The sequence below is a fragment of the Ornithodoros turicata genome, chromosome 10 (assembly GCF_037126465.1).
Source record: "Ornithodoros turicata isolate Travis chromosome 10, ASM3712646v1, whole genome shotgun sequence".
Lineage (NCBI taxonomy): Eukaryota > Metazoa > Arthropoda > Arachnida > Ixodida > Argasidae > Ornithodoros > Ornithodoros turicata.
In genome coordinates, this window is record NC_088210.1 from 25,595,681 (window position 1) to 25,614,216 (window position 18,536).

Below are 18,536 nucleotides of genomic sequence, written 5' to 3' on the forward strand. Positions count from 1 at the left end.
CCTTGTTAGCACCGCGAAGCAACTGTGGCTATGAGCGGCGTACAGACGTGGACAGATGGAGAGAGGACAGCAGGAAGGAGTGGGATTGAGTGGGGTTAGTATGCGTCCTGGGCCGACTTCAAGGGGAACTGTGGCGACGTTCGTTTGAAAAGTCTTCGGAAAACCCAGGGAAAACCTGAGACAGCACAGCCGGTGGCAGGATTGCTGAGACTCTGGCGCACGGTATTGGGAAAGTTCATTCCCTGGCGTACACTCTTAAAAATGAACTTCACCGCATAGCACGCTCCTAGCCAACCATCATCTCAAATGATATCGCTATCTGCCCTGATTTGTTGAAAACGGGAGGCGTACGCCTTTTTTGTGACAATTATGAACAGCATAAGTGTCACAAAAAAGGCGTATGCCTCCCGCTTTCAACAAATCAGGGCAGGTAACGATATCATTCGAGATGGTAGTTGGCTAGGAGCGTGCTATGCGGTGAAGTTCATTTTTAAGAGTGTAGTTGAACCAAATATGTGCGTCAGGAACGTTCGATTTCAAACAGCATCTCTGGTTCTCTGCGGCGAGCTCTCCCGCGCGAAATGGACGTATTTCCAGAGCTGAACGTATCTAGTTGTGAGAGTCGGCCGTGGGCGTTCGTCAACGCCATCTAGTTCTCTTCCAGTCGATTTCGAAAGTATAGTGTGATTTTATTCTTCGTAGACCACCGACGACGATATCGAAAGTCCCACACGAAAGAGTGGCTTAGTTTGGCTGTTATTCAATAGAATACTTGACAAAAGCAGTCGCCGGATGGTGAGAGTGTGCCGGTATTCCTTCTCTGAAAAAAGGAGACGTCACTCCGTAAGAACCAATGAGAGCGCGACAATTAGAAAAGGAATGCCGCGGCAGTAGAGTTACGGGGCGTCTGGACGGCCGGCGCCGTTCCTCCTCTCCACGCCGCGCTCTCACTCCTCCGCTTAATGAATTACGTCACGCCACGTGGAGCAGCACTGATTTAAAATTCGTTTAATATCTAAGCAGTTAGTTTTGTGACGAAAAAAATTTGCCAGATAGGTTGACGGCCAATGTCGAACATAGTGCTATCTGCTTCATTAGTGGGTTTCCGGATGAGACCGTCCCTTTAATGCTCCCTTTCACTCCATCGCACGTGGACAAAAAGGTCAGCCAATCGCCGAAGACGACTTTGAAACAGAGGCTTCTTGTCTGTGCCAGTCCTCCAATGGAAAGCTCTCGTGTCGCCATACCGCAGTCACACCGACGACGTGCATTCCTCTCTTTTTGAGGGGAATTTCAAAGCGTGATATAGCACCACGGCACCGCAACGAGCCCACTGATCGGAGTTCCCATTCTACTCTGCTGTGTCATGGAGTAGGTAACCTCAACCTCAGTGCAAATCCAATACAGTGAAACCCGCGTATAACGATAGTGACTGTAATCGCGAATTCCATCGTTATACGGGGTACATCGTTAAACGAGGGCTGACCTATATAGCGCGTCCCCGAAAAGTCGCGCGCCACCCCGCGTGTAGCAAAAAAAAGAGAAACAGATGCTTAAAAAACGCGAAGCTGTGTGACATCGCGCTGGCTTGGGAAAACAGCGATCAGAACTCGTGGAGGGAGCCAGGGAACATAGCAGGACAACTTCTGGCAACACTACACGTCACCATTCCGCAAGTCGGCTTCACCTAACTCCTGCGTGCTTTAGGAGAAGCTCGCTTTAGAACACTGTCGCGCGACTCGCGGGTGGGAAGCACGTGCTAGGCCTTTCGAATCATCCCGCGAATATGAGCAGCATTGGCCAAATACAGAGGCACAAAAGCGTTACCACCTACCTCGTTCACTGACAGTATTGGAAAATGAACAGTCGCTGTCTATTTTCTTGCCTCAATTTTTATTTTAGTGTAATTCCTTTGATCTGAATTTCGGGTGATACGAATTTTTTCCGCTACCCCGTGAGATTCGTATCATAGAGATTCTACTGTATCTTATCGCGGCGAAAATCGCCGCGAGGTTACGCGCACGAGACAGTAGCGAGTTCTAGTATACTGTTGATAAGGTTATGGTGTCTATCGGAACCATTCGTAGTCGCGCGTGACTCAGAATCTTATCTACTGATTGGATCCGGTTGATACGGTTCGACGCAAGCCACCGTTAACAACGGTCTGCTAAAACTCTCTAGTGTCCAACATCGTTATACGAGTACTCGGAACTGCGATCTCCGTCGCTATACGCGGGTCGTTTCCCCATTGAAATCCCATTTCAATCGCGAGACAACAATGATTATGAGCATCATTTTGTGCAAAATATTCCGTGTGAAGAGCTAGGAAGGCATACTTGATGCAGAGTACGGTCTGCACTGCCAGTGAAGATCACTCTTACTTTATTGTACTCTGTCATATATACATACCTGTTGCCAGTAAAGTTGGCAAAAAGTTTATGAAATTTCACCGGGTTTCCGTGGCAGCTTCGTAATTTGTGAGGTACCTGCACTTTGAAAACAGAAAAAAAGAATGCTTGTTTTTAGTTAATGTTGTGACTGGGTCTGCCATCGTTACAATACTGCTTCACAGTGCTTTTGTTTCTTGTCCCTAGCACATTTGTTAGACCCCTCTACAAAATACCAGAGCCAGAAAACATATGCATTGCTTCGTAACACTTTATTGCATATGCATAACAACGTATATTTACAAAAGCTGCAGCATTTCAGTGCAGTGCATAGTCATGAATTTAAGTTAAGTACTCCTATTTGGTCCTGCTAGTCTCAACCCTCGTCGTCAGAGCTCAGCTCTTCATCTTCAAGCTCTGGCATGGGGTACCTCAGCATAGCTGCAACACCCGTGAGCTGTGCCAGTTCTGGTTGAGCAAGACATGCTTACGTGAAAAATACTTCTCCCTTCATAGCATTTCAAGGTACTCACGTTCTCCTGAAATATGAAGACTTGAGAAGATCTTCACATCACCCCCATTATCCTTCACGGAATCCACAAGTGCCACATAGCGTTTTCGCTGAGCAACATCTTGGCATCTGACAGACATAACACTAACTGTCAGGAAAAGACGGTCCAAACATCTCATGACCGTACCTGAAGAGATTGTCCGAAATAAGGAGTGTCTCTATGGCTTGCGCTTCATTTGCGTGTTCAACGTGCTTTATGCCATAAAAAGCTCGGCTCGGCTCTGTCTGCAGCAACTGGTAGAACTGATCCAATGCCTTGACCTCTCCTGCGGCCTTTGTGTCAGCCAGCTTGGTCTGAACGCTGCCGTCCTGAAGGATTTCTGCAGGGCAACCCAACAGATTAAGGGTTCATGCTACCAAAGGTCAACACCTTTACGTAGAATCACAGTCCAGGTTAAAAGCTTTCATTCAGAGCCTGGGTATATAACACTTATACAAAGGCTAGCAGGAAGGGGGAAAAGCAAGAAAGAGGGCATTACGGGAACAAAAAGGAAAATCTCCAAAGAATGTTCAAAGCACCCAGTGTAGTTTGGGCACGTTACCATGAAGGTTACGTTTAAAAACCGCTTAAGTGGACGTGTGTGGTGTGAGAAGGCCTTGAGTTTCAGGATACAAAGCTGTAAAGTTGACTCCTGTTCACATTAAGACGATAGGGTGCTATAGTTGACTTTCGCGATTGTTTACGTGGCCAACGCTTAAGAAGTTTGCGGTGCTTTGTGTTACTTAATTCAGACAACACTGAAAAGCTTTAGTGTCTACTGCTTTTCAGTGCTGTCTGATCTTCAAGGACTTGACGTCTCCCTTCCTGTTACTGCGTATACTTGTGGTTAATTCAACTTCTATTTGTAATTGTTAATTTTATGCCGTTATTGCTTTTGAAATAAAACTCTGTACAGGCTGAAAACATACATGGCTAGACAATGTTTTTTTCAGTTCTATTTTCTGATATCATTTTCCAAATTTCTATGTGTGGGCACTGAGAAATCCTCTCATTTCAAGATGACTGCATAAATCAACAAAACCGTTCACAGGATTTACAGACACATGGATGTAAAGAAACTTGGTAGTGTGAACTTGGTCTGTGTCTTTATGTAACATGATGTTTTAGTATGCAAGCCAGCATGTGCAACCCACTAAATGCTGATATCAGCTGGAGAAGTACAGGCAGTGTAATGGACTGCTCACCTTTAAGCGAATGTTTGAAGCCGGACGATGCATGTACCAGAACGAATTTGCCCTTATTCTCTAGCAGTACTTTGTTATCCAATTTTACAGCTGACTGGAACATGTACTCGAAGAACTGGTCCTGAAATGGAAACACACTGTTGTAACGACAAGTATTTTGATATACTATTTGCTCACAAACAAGACCAACATGCCAAGACACGAAGTGCAAATTACCCGATTACAGCAAAATAAACCCACCTTTACAAAGCCAGGACTGGCAATCAGCACGCATTTCACAACTGCAAGAAAAATGCGGCACACGTACAAATTTAATACATTCCTTTGCCCTTGGCCTAAGGAATGGACCAACATTATATGTCGTACTTGCAAGTTTCCTACATATTTCATCTGCATATGCAACTGTTTTGTGAAAGCTGTAGCATATTGAAACGCAAACATCGATAAACATTGATTTCCTTACTGTCAAAGTTCACGTGGCGTATTATGGCTTGCATCACAGCCTCAAAGAACCGCTGCAGTCCCTGTTGTACAGGGGGTTTTCTTGTGAGCAATACTTCGTCAATCTAAACAACTTTACATATGGGCACCCTTATGTATGTACCTTTTCATGCTGGCTGCAACTCCCCTTTCTCTTGCGTGGTATGCTCACGTCAATCTTTGCCCGCACAAGTGTCATGGAGGCTGTCACAAGACAGACGTTTGCGAGCCCCTCTTGCATGACAACAGCTGCCAAGTCAGCGCTTTGTGCAGGGTCACATGCTTGTTCTATTGTGAGAAAGATGGTAATAATAAGATTTAAAGGTAAAGAAACCATAAACTGCACAGCAAAATACCCAAGCGTTCCAGATGTACACTGTCCCAGTTTCTCTTTGCCAGCGTAAACTTCCGGTTCATTTCCAAGTCCAATGTGTGGTAGGCCCCCATCTGAAAAATGGTAACTTCTGTGAAAGTGCTCTCACGAAAAAGCCACAGCGGTTGATTAGGATTTGCGACTGTCATGGCATCTGTTGACAGACTGCTGGAGGAAATTTAATTTTAAAAAAAATTAAGTGAGCATCATATCAAACATGAACTGCCCCTCGATACCGAATACAACATTCACATTCATTTCACACAAGTCACTAACTCGTAAATGACGACAATAGCCAGACAGAACTGAAATGTGGAGAGCAGAAAACATAGCTCCATACTGCTACGGTTCGTCCGCAGGAGGTTACTGTGGTTTACCCAGCATTGTCGTCTGCTTCAAAACCTGCATTATCCCTTGCATTTTGGAGGAAGCGACAAAGGATGTTCCACATGTAGTTGCCGCTTCCACCATGTAGCGAATCTCTTGCTGCAACCACTCATGCAACATGCTGAGCCGACCATTACGACAATCGATTGTAACGGGACAGAAGAGAGTACGTTTTGGAAAAAGGTCGTATCCTCCCAAAACACGAGCAGGTCAACTGAACCTGTGTCGGGAAAAGATGCCAGACGATGTCAGCAGCGTGTTGCTTTCAGCGCCCTCTCGCTTCACAGAGACGAAGCGCTCGCTTTGTAATAAATTCGTCTGTATAAAATCTGTGCGGTTTTGGAACGAGATATTTCGTACACTAACTAACTGAGCGTGTAGTTTTAAAGTATGAGTACTCCACTCAATTGCAGTAAACAGTATTTAGATAGAGACAGAGTGGAAATGGAAAATACTCAGTGGCCTTATAGTTCTTTTATAGCTGCTTTGTCTTGTGCTGTAGCCAAGAAAGTGATATGTAGTTATGAATCGAACCCTTAACACATGCTCTCTACGCTAACTCTACTATTATTGCAGCTCATATAAGTGGAGCGGGGTTCATGAAAGGATAGACCACTGGGAACACCGCTTTAACTTACCTTCACGTATTGATTTTCCACAATATTCCGTCCCTTCACGCGAAGAACGCAGGCTTGGGTGTCAAAATCGATGCTCTCCACTGTGATGACAAGTGTGGTGCGAATTCGGTTGCTGCCCGTGCTTCCTGTAGCCGACTCTGTCGTGACTTTGCTGCAAGTTTTGCGTGAAAAATTTGTTATTACGACTATTAGCGCGATCCATTAATTAATTATTAGTGCAATATTTCCATTCATTGGCTGTATTTCCCTCCTGCTTTCTCGTGATGACACCAGTTGCTCTCCCCTACTCTCATGTGATGTCATTCCTAATATCACCGATACATTATCGTTGCACTGTAACACTCTTCCAGTGCCGCCGCCGAGTTCAGTGAGCATGCATTACGATTCGGTGACAAAATATTGACCTCTTAACCTGTGTATTTCTATTTACGCTCCAGTGAGCATTTTATTCCTTTACACGTTCCTTGGTACGTAATATATGGCATGTACACGAAAATGGATGTGCCACTTAGCACATAATCTCATTTTCACAAGGAAATCCTCAAGAAATTCTGTTGTATGCGGACAATATTACACACTGTCGTTACGGTGTCATTGCATAAATATTGAAACTTTCGTGGTTGCTGTGCAAAATGTAAATTGAAACTGTAGGGTGCATGCATTTAGCAACCGTATTTACCGTATGGTGGAGGCTTTGAGACTGTCCCCTTCACTCACAAGGTTGTATGCGTGCCACATGTCTTCAGGCTCCTCAGGGATGACAGTAACGTCCCTGTACAACATTAAAATAATAAGACACATGCGCGTATCATGAATCAATCATGTAAGATGCACGGGAAACTCGGAGCACACGAGAAAGTCATTCTGCAGCGTAAAAGAATCGGAAGCAACTGTAGGGCGTAATCGGTTATCAAAACAGAACGGTGTCGTGATTGGTAGCATCATATACTCTTTTGCGAAAGTTAATTAGGTTTGAAATTATACCATCGTGACATCTTGATAGTAACAGATTTCATGCCACGACGCAATGAACCCGACGGACGGACGAAGATTAGGTGTACATACCCTGATCCGTCCTTATCGATAAACTTGTGCAGTAACTTCATTATGTTTTATTATGTGCTACTTTCTCGCTAGTTGAAAATTGTCGCTGGTAAATGATTCAGAATCTCTACTCCTGCAGGCAACATCATAAGAACATCCGCTCGCACACATAAGGGCCTCCATGTTTGTCACGTTATTGTGTAGGACAGCAGTGAATGTACTCCCGCTTTTAGGGCAGCACTCGTTCGCCTATATTACGTATATCAGACTGCTATAAAATATTCAGCACATTTACACGTAGCACTGCTTGTTGCTATTGCTTTTTAAACTTATCGAGGTGTAGGAATCATAGTTCTTGTTTCGTTTTGAAACTGAACGCCACCTGCAGCGCGAAATTTGAACGTGAAGCTGATGTACAGGTGGAGGATTTCGTTTCAGATTTTCATGAGCACGTTTTCAACGCGTTTTTGTCAGTTCCTCGATATATGTCGTGATCCCGAAAATACTCTGGTCATTGTAAAATTTTATAAAATTTGCTTTGTAAAATATGTTACATGTTACAAATAACAGCAGCCTCGTGGTTGTTGTCCTGTAAACGCACCAATATATAAATAAATAACATTTTCTATTATTCACCGCAACATCTCATGCTCGCGAAGTCGCTTGATGCGCGGTTATGCAGTATTGACTGCCAACAACAAGACACCTCAAATAACAAAGACGTAATAAAAATTGTCCCAGCTCCCAGCTCCGCAATAAGATTTCCCTGCCACGTGCTGTGTTCTGGACGGTGGGTGCGGATTTTCTGGGGTAGTCATAATACTTTGCACAAGACCTGGCAGGTTTTACTGTTGCTTGGCCAAACAGCAGGAGACAAGCAGTCATTTCGATGCGATAAGGCAGTAAAGTACATGCGGTTGTCTTTGGTCTCCGTTTACGAGCGCGTTTACGTAAAAACGTACTGCCACGTGTTCTTACCGTGGCTGACGACCTTCTGATCGCTTTCTTCATGTTGTCCAGCTCAGTCTTTGCCGAAGAGCTCATCGACGCCAGCAGTGCCATGTACTCTTGGAGGAGCGGCGCCATAGCAGTCCTGCGGTTATGGCGCAGGGTGCTTATGGTAACGGTGCCTCTGATGTTACTGCCATTTCTTTTGTCATCGGATTCAAACGTAAGTACGGCTTAGTGCTGTAGCATAATATTGATAACGTATACCAACACGGGAGCAAGACGGGGTAACTGGTACTGGTTCATAACAATCGTATTGCAGCCGAGAGACACTGACAAGGGACACGGATACAGCGTACACTGATGCAGTGTCTTTTTCCGATTCCATTTCTTCCCAACCTTTGTCCGTGTCTCTCGACTGCAATATGATTGTTATAATAACGTATAGACAGCGAACAGTCTGAAGTCTGCAAAGAGAGTATACACTGGATAAAAAAAAAAAGGAGTGTTTTTTTTTTTTTTTGGTCCTGGTGGGGGCTAGATGTATTGCCACAACCATTAGTCTTTTTCGAGATTAAACGCACGGAAAGCCATGCGAAGTTTCGGGGACTACGTGCAGTGCTGTCGGAGTGAGTCTCAGGGTCGTGGGACTAGAATGGAAAGCAATCGCAATCTAGGGAATTATAGTTTAGTGAATAGGGAACTATACTGGCCATAGGGCCTAGATTGTTCCCCAATTTACTCCTTTTTTTCTCACTGCGCATTCCGTCATTGCATTGAGTGCCTCAAAAACCATGTCTGTTTATGGGAGGGAGGCCATTGCCTTGCGCCGTGACACCGTTATGGCATGACTTGTTGACCCATGATGATCACCCGTATAACGAACTTTGATTGATTTAATTGAATTAATGAATGAACGAATGATATTTTCGAGGCGCTACCTGGTGTGATGGCGTTCGCTTTGCAGTGTGGGCGGTTTAACCTTGATGGAACAACACGAATACACGTGCGATGCTGGACATGGTTTTACGAATTTTCCAGGAATCCAAGTGCGCCTACGTGGTATTTGTGATTGGTCTTTACTGGATCGCGGAGCCAATTCCTCTGGGAGCTACCTCACTCCTTCCGATTGTCCTTCTGCCGCTTTTAGGTGTCCTGTCCACAGAAAGGACATGCGATCTTTACATGAACGTAAGCAGGAGTATTTCACGCACGGGTTTCAGCAACGTCGCTGCCAAAGAGTTGCTTTACGCGGCATGATCGTGGGACGGAATGTCTTCTTGGTTTCAGGAGACCAATATCATGTTTGTGGGAACCTTAATCGTGGCGATAGCAATAGAGCATTCGCACCTTCATGAGAGAATGGCGCTGAAGACACTTTGCCTTCTAGGCACAGGAATCAAAAGGTACGTGACTTGCGCAAAGCTCAATTTTGCAGGTACAGGTGGCTGAGATCGCGATGTTTTTTAATTTTTATTTTTTTTATTTGGAAAGCAGACTAGTACTTGGATTGATGCTCATCTCCATGTTCTTGGCTATCTGGATCAACAATGTTGCCATCACCGCAATGATGATGCCTGTCGTGGATTCTCTCAGTAAAGAGCTCTTCGAGTCAGATAAGCCAACGCTCGAGGATGATAACGGTAAAAACATGATCGTTATGGTGCTTCTGTGTGACCATAGGCAATGCATGGAACCAATAATCTTGCTGTTTTATGTGCAACATATCCATGGTTTTTATAATAATTTATTGGTGCAGAACCACAACGTCTTAATAATGTTCTGTTGCAATCATCCTATAATATTCAAAACTTACCTCTATCAAGGAGGATTTATGTTCCAAATTGTATGCTTTACATATGGTCTGAATGTGTGTACGGAGGTATTTCTATAAATAAAGCACGACATAAGGCACTGCTTAAGTTGTGCTGATAAGAGCGAATGCATTTTGCAGAAAGAGCCGCTTTATCCGACCAGAGTGTGCGAATCACAGCGAGTACACTACCCCAGCTGTCACCTAAAGAATCGTAAGACATTTGCAGTGTAACGTAGCACTGGCAACGCCACCTATATAGTACACAAAGCTTGATGACCACGGAGTGCCGATGACTTAAACGACGTGACGTAGTCACGAAGAATGCGCCAATCACGCTAAGTGCTTTTGGCGGCCGTAGCTATGGAGACGAGCCGCCATCAGCCGCATGGACAGCCATTAGTAGCCATAGAGAGTCGGTGTTTGAAATCGTCTGCGGCAATTGGCTGAAGCAGACGACATCGTTACTCTGTGCGTCACGTGACGAAGGAGTGAGAGGGAGGCATGAAAGGGCATTCCTTTTGTGTCAAGTTGACTACATATTTCACACTACCAACCTTCCCGAACCGCACTCTCCGGGTTTCTTAATCAGCTAGACTCCCCCCCCCCCCTCTCTCTCTGTCTCTCAAAATTGCTTGGTCCCTGCCCAAATCCAGCCCACCAACGCTCTGTCCTCAAAGCTCTTTTGACGTTTTTCGACACCATAGAACTTCGATCCTTATTGTGAAGAGGATCATTATTTCATTCTCCACATCACCACCAGTAATGGGCTAGAGTATCGCCCCTGGGGATGAAACTCCCCATTCATCATCTTAAAAATAAAGTTCTTGTTGTTGTTGACATCTTTCATTCCGTCGCGAAGACATTTTTGCAATTCAGTTCGCTGTACTCCAGTGCCCCTTTAAATAAGCTTTCTGTACATATAGTTGTTGTTGTCAACTAGACGTTTGCTGGAGACATGTAATGAAGTGCACTTAATGTCGTACTTTCGTTTCACTTCGAGTGCAGGGAAGGGCAACCAGAAACGTCACTCCGTGTTCGAGACAGATTCATGGATCCGGAAGAAGCACAAAAGAAGCGACTAAGAGTGCTGTTATACCTCAGTGTCATATACGGTGCAAACACGGGGGCTATCACAACGATCACGAGCGCCGCATCGAACATAGTGTTCAAGTTTGTAGTCGAAGAGTAAGTCTGATATTGTTGTTCGTTCGATTTTCGAAACCGCCCGATCACGGTTCCTTGTTTTTGCAGCGTGTACCAAGGCAGGGCCCCGGTGGACTATGCATCCTGGCTGTTCTTTGCACTGCCCATCGCATTGGCCAGCACCGTCGTTATTTATATTTCGATGATTCTTCTACTTGTCTCACGGAGGTAGGTTCCCCACTAGATTTCATGTCTCTGAGAATGTTCCCGGAAGCGTGCTAGACCTTTTCAACCATCTGTTTCATACTTGCAGCATGTGTACTTATACATAATGTTCCCTGTACATTTCTAACGTATAGGGCAGACGTTGCTGGTGGTGGTGGTGGTGATACGTCAACGCTAGCTGTTATTCAAAAGAATTACGATTCCTTGGGACCGATTCGGTAAGTGGTATAGTGGCGATGACGCAGTCGATGACGATGAGAAACGCCTGGAGCCGCACTGCTGTAGGGCTCCATTGCACGGGGCATGAGCGTCGCCATAAGCGGAGCGTCACCATAAGCGGACCGTTGCGGCTCTTTTGCGGTCCTTCACAATCACGGAATGGGAGACCCCATTCCGTTCCAATGTGCGATCATTCAATTCCTTTCAATTCCTCGGAATGAAAAGGTATGGTCAGTTCCCACTCCTGAAATGGCTTGGCAACCCAATAAACCTCTACCCGACAAACGTCATTATGACGTTGGTAGACAGACCGAAACCAAAACAGATCGGAAGGGGAAAGCTGGGTTCCACGAATGAGCAATTGTTCGCTGAAAGAAAGTAGGACCGAAGGTCGCGTCCCTTTCAAAGATCATCGTAATCCCCTCCAAGACCGTGGCTTTCAGGCGCGACCTTGTTCGCCACTAGCTTTGAACGTAGTTCAACTCTACCAAACTCGTGGCGCTGTCGAACATTATGACGTCATTTGTTTACAAACAAGTAGAGGTCTATTGCATGCCGTTAATTACCTCAATAAAAGAAAAGGACCGGTAACCATACTGGCAAGTCCACCAGTGCTAGAGGAGATTGACATTACCAAGCACGGAAAAAGCACAAAGACAAGGTTATGTCGCTCTTGACCGCGTGCAGGTGCGGAGCAATGGGTGCGAGGGCACAAACCAGCACGTTGAAACCAAACCTGCCACCGGGGCACCCAGACCATTCCATTCTCATTCCTAGGACAGTTTCCGCCATTCCATCCCAATTCCATTCCGGACTCTGCTAAATCTGGAATGATTCCGGAATCATTCCAACTCCGGAACGGCAACTCAACAACCCTGCTTCCCATAACTTTACTGAGGAAATTCTTGTGGAACGTCTTTCCCAAATTCAACGGTCACTTTGCACACCGCGCTTCCTGGTGCACTCCTCCAGGGCTTCTCAAGACCACGTACGACGCGAAGCTTTTGTTCAGGCGTCACCATATAGTCTCGGAATAGGTTAGAAAGAGATCGCGAGCAATCTTTCTTTCTTTTTTTTTAGATTTCATGAAGTGGCCGTCTTGACCCTATCCTCGCTGCTGATATTTCTGTGGGTGTTTAGAGACCCCATGTTTGCCAAAGGATGGGGGACATACTTCGGAGACATGTAAGCTGCTGCTTCACTAGCATGTACGTGAGCATGTAACAGACTCTTAATAAACGTGAATAATTTTTCTCCAGGAAACCGAAAGACGCCACTGCGGTGATGACAGTAGTCGTTTTGTTCTTCGTGATCCCCGCTCGGCCGAGCGATCCAGCCCGAAGTCCTGGTCTGCTAACGTGGGACATCGTGCAAGCGAAACTGCAGTGGAGCGTTATTCTTCTGATCGGCGGAGGATTTGCTCTTGCAGAAGGAACTAGGGTAGGACACATGTGTTAATAGTTAGTCGTGGCTTTATATCGCGAGACAACTGTGACATATATGTACGTGTTTGTATTATGCTGTTGAAGCACCCAGCGATATTTGAAGAAATGGCCACAAGGAACTTGCGTCCTCATTTTGTGATACGCATCGATGCTGCTACTTTCTTATGTGTAGCAGAGGTGGAACACTGCGGTGGTGCAAATATAAACGGATATTGGTAAATTTTAGTTACAAAACTATCAGTATATTTCGTATGGTTCTTTTCAACATGGACTCTGACTAAGTCGGGGCTGTACGGTGGATGAGACAGCACTTCGCTCGAGTTAACGAGGTTATCATCCTTAAAAATCAGTTGTTCCATGAGAACCGGCATCGTCTTCGAGGAAACAAACTGAAGCGTTCAGACTGCTCGCTTTTGAGAGGCAAGAAACTCCGAGTCAATAAATCCGCGTGAATCCGAGAACACGTAGTTGTGGGCCGACTTCGCGCCTTAGGTCACATGAATAAAACTCTCTCCCTTTTGTTCAGGTTTAAAGTGACATATGGCACACTCACATTGACCGGCTTGGTCGTTCAACGTCTTTTAATATCCTATGTGGACATTACTGCGCTTCGGAATTGTAGGCTGTATGCGGAATGACGAATTCGTCATGTTATTGCTGATGGCGTCAAAATTCTTATATTTTTCAGGTTTCTGGTTTATCACATTGGGTGGGCCAGAAGTTGGCAGGCCTCCAGCATTTATCCCCAGGAGTATTGATGATCACTCTCTCTGTCATCTGCTCATTTATATCAGAAGTGATCAGCAACGCAGGCACGGTCACCATCCTTTTGCCGGTGTTCGCAGCTCTGGTGAGCCTGCTGGAGACCACAATCCTGCTCCGCTCTTCATGCTATATCACCCTTTACCGCAACCAAATGGAGAAATACCGTGCCCACAGCTTAAACTGATATGCTTCCGTGTTAGCATTGCAACGGTAACCGGATAATGTTATGCTTAAAAAAATGTCACGCACCACAGTTTCTGAACTTTGACGAGGTTCCACGGACTCCCGCACGCGTGTTCAGTTATTCATAACTGATGAGTATTGAATTTACAAAAGGGCATCTGATAAAAAAAGGCAAGACGCCCAATGGAACATCAAACAGCAAAAGTCTGCTGTGTATAGAAAAAACGAAAAGAAAATTGTGTCTTTATCGGAGGTGGCGACAACACTACACTCTGAGTGGCATACCCGATGAGTAAGACACTATGACAAGCACCATATGTAAAGCGGAACATAGGTATATATATTTTTAAATAATGCACCGGGAAAGGTCTGCCTTCGTCTTACTGGTCATTGGCGGAAAAATCAACGCGTCTGACAACAATGGGGAGCAGGCGCCGCCATCTTGTCTTTTGCTTCTCTTGTTGTTGTTGCTTGTTTGGCGCATTCTGGAACGAATCGAGATTGCCCCTTTTTAGGTGTAAAAACGTTTTCTCCCCTGTTCTTTTTTCTTTACAATTTGTCAGTTGGGGCTCAGTTTATAATCCAGTTTGTATACGACACTCGGATCTTCACTTATGCAGCCATGCTTTGGCGATATTTTCAGGCCGAAGACTCGAAGATGAACCCGTTGCTCCTGATGATACCGGCTACGATAGCGAGCAACTTCGCGTTCTTACTTCCTGTGGGCACCCCTGCGAACGCTATCGTTTACGAGCACGCCAAACTCAAAGTGGCGGACATGGTACGTGACATCTATCTAAGATCTCATATCTTTTCTTGTGGCATCGGCATAGTGGTCAGTAGACAGTTTTAGCTGAGCGTGTTCACGTCTCGGTCCTCTCATTGGGCGAGCGAGAGCGTCGTCGCGCATGGATGCATTGCTAAGGTAGGAACGGGTTTCCCGAGCATACTTAGACCTAGAAAGAATCGAGAGTTTTAGTTGAAGCGTACGCAATCGCCTTTGCGTGCGTGAGGGATAGCGTGATGGTTGTACGCAATTCGCGAAGCTCTCTTTATGTTTTGCGCGTGCGTAGAACCATCAACGCTATCCCTTACGTACGCAATGGCGATAGCGCACGATGCACTAAACCTCTCTAATTTCGCACTCCATCGCTTTCAGCGAGTGCTAGAAAGCAACGTCGGCTCCGGTCGAGCTAAGAACATTTTCTTGCCTACTGCGACGCTCGCGCTCCCCGCTGAACAGGAGCGTGACGTAAACTCGCTCAGCTAAAGCTGACCAGTAACAGCGCTACGTTTTAATGCGCCAGCCTCCTCATCCCCATTGTTTTCTTTATCACATCACATCAATTGCGTTAGCCTCCTCGCGTTATCGTCCTTGCTGCAATAGAATAGACGGCTTCAGGAAATCCCAGTGCTCTTTGCGCACGCATTGCATCCTGGGCGCTTGCTGAGTGGGGGAATGCAGAATAATCCTTTACGTTTCGCTTTCGCTGAGCTTGACACGTCGTGGACAATGGACCGGTGGGGGAGACATCGAAACAGCCAGGAGGCCACCCGTTTCTTTCGTATTGCCACTCACGCGCATGCGCGGTGAGTGGAGAGGTAAGGAGAGGGCGCTGCGCCGGTGCCGGTGCGACGGCAGCGCAGCCGTGGTGGTCGACAGGTTCAAGCGTGTATGCGTGGGCGCGCCATGGGTAATGAATGCTGTGCGTAGGAGCGGCGGCGAAAGGAGGATGAGGCTGCGAGACCGTGTCGCCAAGCTGAATCGGAGGAAGCCCGAGAGGCTCGTTTGGCTGCGGATGCTGTCTTGCGTTAGCGTTGTCTAGGGACGCGTGAAGGGTTGTGTAGCGTTGTGAAGGGGAGTTCCCAAAGGGTTTTTCAAGTTTTAATGCTGACGCATTTCCGTCGGGTCCACCAATGGATCGAGCATGATTTATGTTTCCTCCTCCCATTAAAGGTGGGGCCAGGATTCATCGTAAAGTCCATAACTTTGCTGGTGACTGCGGCTTCCACGTACATCTTCGGAGGTCTCATATTCGACATGTTCAGTTATCCGGACTGGGTTGCGGGGAATAGCACGGATCCCGCCTTGATTGGACATTGACCGCCATCAAGAATGTTTCACTGAGAGGTTTCCGTACAAACAGCAAGCTCAGAAAGATCGACGAGGAGCAGGGAGCAGGACTACGCAGGGTAGTATGAGAGTGGGAACGGTAGCCCCGCCTGCTTGATTTTCGCACAGAAGCGCGCGCGCGAAATCTGCGTCTAGAGGAGGAAGTGCTCCCGCCATCATTTGTCTTGGCTTCTTTGTGATAAGACGGTCGTTTTGTTTTCTTTTTGATAAGTCGGTTGTCGCCAGCATCAAGGTCGAACGGGAGAAAAGACAGGTAAAACAGGAGGCGGGAACACTTCCTCCTGTCCCCGCAAATACCTTGCGCTTTTCTTTTTTGCGACAACTGAGCAGGCGGGGCTAAAGCCGAATTTTTACTTATTTTGTTTTACTATTTCTTTTGCGATACTGCGCGTAGTTTTGGTTGTGTCTGCGACTATCCGTGGAGGACTTCATGTTTCTGTAAAAAAAAAAAAAAAAATGACGTGCCCTCGGCAATTTTCAAAGTTCAATTGAAAAAAAAAAATTTCCCGTAATTAAAAACTGTGGAAAGCCTTCCTCAATGGTGGCAAAAGTTTCCAGAAGGTAATTGCCGAAAGTCCGACAATCCTCCGGCGAGTACGTAGCCAGTTATAATTTTTTTATCACCTTAGGTGAAACGCCCTGTTTGTCAACGTAAATGATGAGCTACAATGAGTTACAATGAGTTGAGATGAGTTACAATGATGAGCAACAAAAGTTACTGTAAATGACATCCCACTACATCGTCATCACTTATTCATTGTTGTTGTTGTTGTTGTTGCTGCTGTAAATAATGAGTTGCTGCTGCTGCTGCTATGCTAAGCACACCACAGGGGAATCTTTCCGCTGTGGATTGTTTCATAACAAATAAAGTTTCATATTCTATATATTCCTCTAACCTATATAACGAAAGATGAGGTGCACGACAGATGACTGCACGGGCCGCAATTTAGCGACCCGACCCGTACCGGAAGCCAGGGAGTCTTACCCGACCCTATCCCGACACTGCTGTCTAAAACTTGGCCTGACCGAGGCCCTGATGGCAGCTGCATAGGGATCTTTGTAATGCTATCCGTCCAACAGGTTCAATCCACACAGTAGAGATTCATAATACAGCGTAAATCACATACACCTGGAACGCGTAAGCGCAGCCTTCGATGAGGTTTGTGCTTGTAGCAACACGCTAGCGTCGAGTCTTGCGCGCCTGTCTGCGGTGCACGCCATGACGAAGGCGTGGTGAAGTAGAGAATAACGCGACGCCTATGCAGTGATTTATCCAGACCCCCCCATACACCCCCCAAAATCTGGGATGGGGGTACCCCCTATTATTTTGTGGGAGCTAGTGCGCGATATTTTGTCTACCGTTTTGCTAATAGGTGGTTAGTTCCTGTATGTCGAACGACTTACTGAGATCCTTCGCTTCAGACTACTGTACCTATAGTGTTGCTAACCTATTCTTTAGATCCCAACATGTTCACTGTGGGTGCACCTAGAAAGTTAACCTGCAACTGCCTTAACTGCCTACTTGTTTTCCTTATTTATATCTTCCTATTGTTTATAACCGCGTGGGCAACCATGTGTGCTGTATACAGGGTGTTTCAGTTAAATTCCCGGGCTAATGATAATTCGCGAACGGATGCACCAATCGAAGAACTTTCTTTTTTACAAGTATCTGTCGGATACCGCCCACAAGCAGCACACCGTGTGAATGAGTCCATGGGAGGCGCTCATGATTTAAATGAAAAATTAAAATGCGTTTCGTGAAAAAGCATAACTTCTAAAGCAGGGCACCGTCGGCGTTAAAATAGGTATACCCCTTTTGGGACCTGCAGTGGACATCTTTTGGAGAACAATCTGCCACCAAAGAGTGTCATTTGTTGCAGTAATTAATTGGTTTCAGTTTACATATTTTTGTTGCGGTTGGTCGCGGTGAAGCGAAACTCATTTGAATTTGTATTTAAATAATGAGCGCCTCCCAACTCAATCACACGGTGCGCAGCTTGTAGGTGGTATCGGCCAGATGCTTGTAAAGAATTGGTTGGTGCATGCGTTCGCGAATTATTTAGCCCGGGAATTTAACTGAAACACCCTGTATATGATGTTCACATTGTCCATCAGTGTTGCTATCGAAGGAATGAGGGGCCGACCCTGGTCAAGCGCAGTGTTGCGGCTTTTTGTTCGATCTCTCTGGCATCGTGTGTACTTCATGATGTTTAAATAAAGCGATTCTGACTCTGACGATGACCAACTCATGTGACGCTGAAACACTTACGTCGAGATAGTGCAAAAGTCGTGCCAAAAAAAGAACACGAAAAAAAAGAAAAGAAACGCAGACAGTCGACTTCTTCTGCCACAGCATACTCCAAGATGGGAAGGACCAAGGTGGTGTAAATTTTAGAGACTAATTTGGCCTCATAATGTTTTTTGAAACATTTCCCATAAACTCTTGGCCATAATTAGAGCCTGAAGGTTTCGGGAAATATTTTTTCCTAAATTCGGGCAGTAAAAATCAGGTAAATAACCATGTGCTCTAAAAATGCATGCAAATTCGGGTGGAAAAACTTCCAGTACGCTAAATTCGAGGAGAAGTCGCTTG

At 45.8% G+C, this 18,536-nt stretch overlaps 2 protein-coding genes across 3 annotated transcripts in view; one reads left to right on the plus strand and one right to left on the minus strand.

The window, feature by feature from the left end:
• Positions 1-18,178, plus strand: part of LOC135371238 (Na(+)/citrate cotransporter-like) — a 56,547-nt gene extending 38,369 nt beyond the window's left edge. Inside the window, exons 2-14 of one of the 2 annotated variants that reach the window (XM_064605312.1) lie at positions 8,086-8,236; positions 9,055-9,204; positions 9,304-9,419; positions 9,511-9,656; positions 9,968-10,040; positions 10,835-11,014; positions 11,081-11,200; positions 11,332-11,415; positions 12,497-12,601; positions 12,676-12,856; positions 13,550-13,711; positions 14,453-14,590; positions 15,767-18,178. In XM_064605312.1, the coding sequence (XP_064461382.1) occupies positions 8,126-8,236; positions 9,055-9,204; positions 9,304-9,419; positions 9,511-9,656; positions 9,968-10,040; positions 10,835-11,014; positions 11,081-11,200; positions 11,332-11,415; positions 12,497-12,601; positions 12,676-12,856; positions 13,550-13,711; positions 14,453-14,590; positions 15,767-15,913 (1,713 nt within the window). In that variant the 5' untranslated portion in view covers positions 8,086-8,125 and the 3' untranslated portion in view covers positions 15,914-18,178. Of the gene's footprint in view, positions 1-8,085; positions 8,237-9,054; positions 9,205-9,303; positions 9,420-9,510; positions 9,657-9,967; positions 10,041-10,834; positions 11,015-11,080; positions 11,201-11,331; positions 11,416-12,496; positions 12,602-12,675; positions 12,857-13,549; positions 13,712-14,452; positions 14,591-15,766 lie in introns of those variants that run through there. The other variant, XM_064605310.1, reaches the window with a different exon arrangement.
• LOC135371237 (protein pelota-like) lies at positions 2,643-7,264 on the minus strand. The gene is made up of 11 exons (XM_064605309.1): positions 7,087-7,264; positions 6,701-6,793; positions 6,022-6,172; positions 4,980-5,070; positions 4,748-4,911; positions 4,607-4,667; positions 4,384-4,424; positions 4,144-4,264; positions 3,086-3,278; positions 2,921-3,027; positions 2,643-2,855 (listed from the first exon to the last, which is right to left on the minus strand). The coding sequence occupies exons 1-11, from the start codon at positions 7,125-7,127 to the stop codon at positions 2,764-2,766; spliced, it is 1,155 nt and encodes a 384-aa protein (XP_064461379.1). The 5' UTR covers positions 7,128-7,264; the 3' UTR covers positions 2,643-2,763.
• Positions 18,179-18,536: the final 358 nt, after the last annotated feature.